The sequence below is a fragment of the Otolemur garnettii genome, unplaced genomic scaffold (genome assembly GCF_000181295.1).
Source record: "Otolemur garnettii isolate 467f Iridium unplaced genomic scaffold, OtoGar3 scaffold00018, whole genome shotgun sequence".
Taxonomy (NCBI): Eukaryota; Metazoa; Chordata; class Mammalia; order Primates; family Galagidae; genus Otolemur; species Otolemur garnettii.
This window is the reverse complement of record NW_003852413.1, coordinates 19,335,898-19,342,670: the sequence shown is the minus strand read 5'-3', so window position 1 is coordinate 19,342,670 and position 6,773 is coordinate 19,335,898. Positions and strand designations below refer to the sequence as shown.

The window sequence follows — 6,773 nt, the reverse complement described above, 5'->3', positions numbered from 1 at the left end:
TCTCAAAAAAAAAAAAAAAAAATTCAAGACAGGGATAGCGTTAAACCAAGTGTGGGGCCTTTTTGCATGTGGGCCTCTGCGCAGCTGCACAGGTCACCTGCCTGTGAAGCTAGCTGTGTCTGAAATACAAACTTTCTAGGAAGAGGGAAGAGTGTGTGCCATTTGGGCTTCTTGTCAAGCAAATGTATCAGGAGCCATCTTCCAGCCCATTTTTCTCCTTCCCCTACTTCATTCATTCAGTCAGTATTTATGGAATGCCTACTCTGTGCCAGGTATTATTTCAGGCAGTGAAATTACAGAGTGAAATACACAGGTGAAATTCCTGCTCTTGCTGTAAGTTTACTCGGGGAGGGTTGGGGGATAGACAGTACATAGGTAAAACTAATAAACAATCACAAAATGTGAGGGGCTAAAGAGGGACCAAGACTGGCTTCAGGCTGCATGTACAGGACAGGCTTCTGTGATGCATCCTCCCTCCTCCCCTCTCTTTAGACCTTTAGTGCTCCTGGGAGTCCCAGAACATCTCCCCAGCCTCATGACTCTGGCGATTCCTTGCCCCTGCCACCCCAGATGGAGAGCCACTCAGAGGACGAGGATCTTGCTGGCGCTGAGGGTGGCCTGGGCTGGAATGGTAGGGGTCCCCAGACCCAGAGCCCAGGGGCCTGCTCAGCAGAGGCTGTGCTAGGCCGGAAGAAACACCGTCGACGGCCATCAAAGCGCAAGCGGCACTGGCGACCCTACCTGGAGCTGAGCTGGGCTGAGAAGCAACAGCGGGATGAGCGACAGAGCCAGAGGGCCTCGCGTGTTCGCGAGGAGATGTTCGCCAAAGGCCAGCCCGTAGCACCCTACAACACCACTCAGTTCTTGATGAATGACCGAGACCCAGAGGAGCCCAACCTGGATGTGCCCCACAGCATTTCCCACCCAGGCTCCAGTGGGGAGAGTGAGGCAGGGGACAGCGACGGGCGGGGCCGAGCTCAAGGTGAGTTCCAGCAGCGGGAGTTCTCTGAGGCTTATGAACGCTATCACACAGAGAGCCTGCAGGGCCGCAGCAAGCAGGAGCTGGTGCGAGACTACCTGGAGCTGGAGAAGCGGCTGTCGCAGGCTGAGGAGGAGACAAGGAGGCTGCAGCGGCTGCAGGTATGCACTGGCCAGCAGTCCTGTCGCCAGGTGGAGGAGCTGGCAGCCGAGGTGGATAGGCTGCGGACTGAGAACCAGCGGCTTCGTCAGGAGAATGAGATGTGGAACCGAGAGGGTAGCCACCGCAGCGAGGAGCTGGGCACCTAGCGGGGACCCATGGAGAAAGTCCTATTTCATGCCCATTCAGGCCAGCTGGGTCTCCAGGAGGCAGATGGCAGAAGAAAACCACTGTCAGCACTCTGTGTCCCCTGAGAACAGCTAAAATAGGTTCAGACTTCCTCCTCCTCATTTCCACAGTTGGTTCTTTGCTGTCATCTTACTTTTTACAGAGAAATTAAATGGTCTTGGTGAGACCCAATGGGAGTGGCTAGGGTTCATTTCACTAGGTCTAAGAATCAAAACATTCACATAGGGTCCCAGTCCCCCCTGTCCCAAGCCTGAGAAGAAGCAGACCTCTGGATGGAGACCCATCAAAGTCTCCAGGATACCTGAATCCTGCTCTGTGTGTCCTGGAGCAATCAGACTGCTCTGAAGGTTTTTTTTGTTTTTAAATTTTGTTTTGTTTTTTACCACTATACTACTGAGGATGCACTGAAGGTTTTTTAGTTGGGAGGGAGGGAGCTCAGTTTGGAGCTTTCAACCAGAACCTGACACTTAAGATGCTAGATTGCTGTGAGGAGCCCGGAGCTTCCCCTGGAGGAGAGGTGGGGCTTTGGCCAAGCCCAGGGGTTCCTTCAGAAGTTGCACCCAGGTTCCTGAATTCTCCTATTGGGTAGAGGCTACACAAAGTCAGGGTGTCTTGCAACTCCTTGACCTTGACAGTCCCCAACCCTTAACCCTCCTGAAGGGGTTGGGCCTAGGGTTAATCATTGTGCACTCAAAGGAAGTATTCTCCTGATGGAAAATAAAGCCAAGACACAGAGGGGAACAGGGCCTGGTCCTCAGCAGTGCTGGTCTGCCTGACTTTCCTGGGCCCTGTCGACCCTCTCTGAGCACCCCACTCTCATAGCCCCACTGTGTGTGTGGTTCTTGCTACCTGAAGAGAGCCCCTACACCTGTCTGTATAACAGAGCTGGGTCAGCCTAGGCAATGCAGATACCGCCAGCCAGTACTGGGCTCTGAAACAAGCTTACCCACACCCTCACACTTGGACCCACCCTTCCCCAGACACCGTGTTTCTTCCATCACCCTCTTGGCACCCTCACTGGCCAGCATCAGGTGTCAGGCAGCAACGTGGATAACTTTGGAGGTGGTGGAGGAAGTTAGTCAACTCATCAACAAGCCTGAGTTGGCTCTTCCACCATGTACAGGGAAGGGTGGGGGCCTGGCTGCCCAGCCTGGCCTCCATTCTGGGCACTCATCTTGACAGGCCACACTGGGCAGGAGAAAGCCTGGGAGCTGCTGGGGTTGGAAATGTTGACAAAATGCTATGTGTTGCCAGGACAACTTTCATTTCTGCCCTGCCACACCCAGGCCTGGCCGGCGCCTTCTACAAAACGAAGCACAGTGAGAACAGAGTCTAGGAAAGGATGAGTTTTAAGAAACAGCAAACATCCACCCTGGGGGATCTGTCCCTGGAATTCTGGGTAGGGGTTTTGTCTCCTTCCCTTTGTGCCCCAGACAGACCTGTCAGGAAGGGCAGCAGGAATGATCATCCTGCCCTCATTTTGCAGATGGCAAACCCAAGGCTCAGAGGGGAAGTAGCTTTCCTGATTCCAAGAAAGACACCAGAGGCTTTTCTTCCCCTCCCACCCCAGGGGTACTAAAGGGAACTAAAGGCCCATTCCCCCTATAGGAAGCCTCCAAGCTGCTTCATTCCCCAGCTTGCAGCCTGGAGGGAGAGAGGAGGGCAGGGACAAAGGTGGTTTACCCAGAGAGGTTGTGTGTGTGTGTCTGTGTCTAGGAGGAGAGAAGATTCCAGAGGGCTACTTGGGGAGGGGTGTGGGGCGGGGCGGTACAGGGAGAGGGTGTGTCATGGGCTGGCCTTGCAGGAAGAGGGCAGGTGAAGAATTTGGCCCCTCTTGCCCAGAGCTGAAGAGCTCAGAGACAGGGAAGCTTCCAGCTGGTTTCCCCAGCTCCCTCCCTACCCTCCATATAAAATGGCTGAAGGGTTCTTGGCCAGGGCTGGACTGAGGTGGGTTAATTTTTCCAAGGCTGGTGGGAGAAGGTGTGGGTGGGAAAGTGTCCTGGCAACCACACCCCCATCTGGTTCTTGTTCCTGTCCCCCAATCCCAGGGGTCAGAGGTATAGAGGGAGATCATCCTGAGGCTCAGCTAGGCTTCTGCCCCACCCCATTGCTGTGATGGACACACCAGTTTACAATGCATACCCTGAGCTGGGGAGGATGGGCTTGGACATAGCGTCCTCCATCTCCTCCCTAGGCCTCTGTGAACTTTTCTATGCCTATGCCCATTTGCTTTCTAGGACCCTCATCACATGGACCAGGGGAGAGGCCCAGAGAGCAGATATTTCACAGGAGTGGTTGCTGAAGCTCCCCACCATCCCTGCCTAGCCTAGCCTGGGATCACTCTTTCTTTCCCTTCAGGGACTCCCTGACCCCAGGTGAAAAACTTGTGTCCAGTGGGCAGACCCTGCCTGCAGTGGAAACGGATCAAGAAGGCAGTGGGATAGGCAGAGGTTGGTGGGATGGGTCAGGAAGAAGCTGTCAGGAAGTGGAGAAGAGGTGAAGTAGCTCTGTGTGGGGGAAAAAGGTGGCCAGGTCCCATTGCCCTGTTGGGAGCAGGCAAGGATGGCACTGGCCCTTTAAGTGGGGGTGCCAGGCAATGCCCTCCCCCCCAGCCAACCCAATTCATGGGCACACTGAGCATGTGCAGGGGCTGTGCTAGTGGGGAGAGGAGGGAAGTGGGGGATATATTCCGGAGGGAGCTTCTCACCCCCTACTTCCGGTAGCTGCCCCCACTCTCCTTCCTGGGTCTGACAAAAGAGCCCTTAATGCTCACCCAATCCCTTCCCCCACCCAGACCCTAGGGTGCTGCCCTCAGGAAGTGCTGAAGCCCAAAAAGGGTGCCTTGGGGAGTCTTCCCCCTGCTTGGAGGTGGCACACTGAGCCAGCCTCACTTCCCTGTTGTGGGGGATGGCTAACCTTCATGCTGCTTAACATATTCAATTTTGTTCCACTGGGGCTAGGGTTTTAAAAGAACCTTCTACCTGTGATGCTGCTCTGAAAATCAGACAGCTAAAAAGCATGAGGTCCCTGCCCCCATGCCACAGGAACTTCCAGTCCCAGAGGAAGCAAACAGCCCAGAGGCTGCAAGCACCTTCTCCAGCTCCCTCTCCTGTGGGAGAGGATCAAAGTCTGCTTCTTCAGCCAGCAGCATCCCCCAGGTTACCCTCCCTGGCTCCCTCAAACCTTCCCCCAACCTTACCTTAAACTTACCTGGTTCCACCACATCCTCCCTGCCCCCATCCCTTAGCCTTTCCTGTGTCTTTCCTACCCCCTTAGCACTTGCCCTCTTATCTCATAGCTATAGGTACCATTACTTTTTTTTTTTTTTTTGGTACTGGAAGTGTAATTCACATAACATTAAATTAACCCCTTAAAAGTGAACAATTTGGCGGCATTTGTGCATTCACAACGTGTTCAACGCTGCTTCTTTTTTTTTTTTTTTGCAGTTTTTTTTGGCTGAGGCTGGGTTTGAACCACCACCTCCAGCATATGGGGCCAGCGCCCTACTCCTTTGAGCCACAGGCGCTGCCCCTGCCCCTTCTGTTTAGTTCCAAACATTCTCTGAAAGGAAACCCTGTACCCTATTAAGCAGGTATTCTCCATCCCTCCTTTCCCCACCTGGCAACCACCAATCTGTTACTGTCTCTGTGGGTTTACTCATTCTGGATATTGTAGGGAAGACTGGTCTCCTTGGTACCTGTACCTGAAGAGCACAGACTCCCAAGGGTGCTGTTGTGGAGGGAGCGCTGGACTAGGAGTCCAAGACCTGTGATCTGCTTTTTTTTTTTTGCAGTTTTTGGCCAGGGCTGGGTTTGAACCTGCCACCTCCAACATATGGGGCCAGCGCCCTACTCCTTTGAGCCACAGGCGCTGCCCACCTGTGATCTGTTTTTCACTCAGGGACCCACTTTTCTCATTTGTTCAAGGGGGTGGGGAGCTTTAGGTTGGTCTAGGATCCTGGGTCCTCTAGGGCCTATTCCTGGCCAGGGGACTGTGCTGTCTGGCCTGAAAAAATATACCACCCCTTTGACCCTCTTGGCTCCTCTTTGAGGGTATAAGAGATGAAGGTGGTCCCAGGTGACAGCGTGATTAATACTGTGGTTTTGGGGGTCAGAAACATGAGATGAAAAAACTTGGGCTCAGAGAGGTTGGGAAACTTGCCCAAGGCCACACAATTCCTGCTGTGCTAGAGTTGAAGCCAGTTCTCTCTGATTGTAGTTTGAACCCTTGACCACTGTACTGTCCTATCTTCAAAGAGATAAAACAAGCTGAGGGCTTAGCAGTGTGCCAGCTGTGTGGGAGGTATTCTCACGCGGCAGCAGCCATAAATTTTACTACTTTCAGGCATTGCGTAATCATGAATAGCTCCATTCCAAGGTGGTTCTTCGGAGTTCTCACTCCCCCTTCCCTTATCTTTTGGAGAGGGTTTCCTCTTTGCCCTCTCTACTGGCCTTTCTAGGATGACAGCTTTTGTGGAGGCTGGGAGGGACTGCCTGGGTACTAAGGCCTTCAGGCAGGTGAGGTTGGACATCCAAAGGAGGAGGATATGCTATTGTGTCTTCCCTTATTGTCCACAGCTGAATTTGCCCATTTCTCCATGGCTGAACCTGCCCCTCAAACAAGAAGTTCTTTGTGGACCTAGAGAAGGGAGGGGACAGCATTTGCCTGATGGGGGACAGGCTGAGCAGCTGGCCCCCAGTTGGCCTCTGTGAGCCTGGACATTCCAGAGACCACTTGCCTGAGATCCTCTCTGGAACCCATCCAAGATAGGATGCCCAGACCAGCCCTTAAAACTGCTGCATCCTACTTCAGAGCAGCTGGTATGGGTCTGCCCCTCTATCCTGTCCCTCTCACCCTCTGGCTCCAAGAGGAAGTTCCCAAGGAGACTAAGTAGTGAGGAGGACGTTGTGACCCACATGGGTCCCAGAGCCTGACTCTGCCACAGATGCAGAGAAGGAAGGACAAGATCCCCTTGGGTCTCCTTACAGAATCTCCCCTGGCTCTAGGCCCCCAATTGTCCAGTCACTGGACTGCTTCCTATCTATTCTCCCTTGTAGCTGTGCCTGCCAGGCTGGCCAGCTCCCACTCTGAGGGCCACTGGCTCCCCAGGCCCAGTGTCCTTTCTGGGTAGACTCCATTCCTCTGTTTCTCAGTGCCAGATAGCTCCTCTCTTGGGCTTCTAGTCCAACTGTCTTCACTTGTAATTCACATTTGCTGTGGTGTTTGTAGCTCCAGACCTTAACTGTCCCCAACTCCCAGGTTCCCCTGGAACCCCCCTGGCCTCCCTGGGCAGGACTTCTCAGCTCCTTCCCTGCTTTCCTGGGCTCCAAATTCTATATTTTTATTATTATTATTATTATTTTGCCGTTTTTGGCCGGGGCTGGGTTTGAACCCGCCACCTCCAGCATATGGGGCCGGTGCCCTACTCCTTTGAGCCACAGGCGCT

At 53.6% G+C, this 6,773-nt stretch overlaps 1 protein-coding gene across 3 annotated transcripts in view; it reads left to right on the top strand.

The window, feature by feature from the left end:
• Positions 1 to 1,503, top strand: part of HEXIM2 (hexamethylene bisacetamide inducible 2) — an 18,522-nt gene extending 17,019 nt beyond the window's left edge. For all 3 annotated transcript variants that reach the window (XM_023511213.1, XM_003786249.2, XM_023511214.1), the window contains one exon: positions 493 to 1,503. In XM_023511213.1, coding sequence (XP_023366981.1) covers positions 493 to 1,287 — 795 coding nt within the window. In that variant the 3' untranslated portion in view covers positions 1,288 to 1,503. The remainder of the gene's footprint in view (positions 1 to 492) is intronic.
• The last annotated feature ends 5,270 nt before the right edge of the window (positions 1,504 to 6,773 follow it).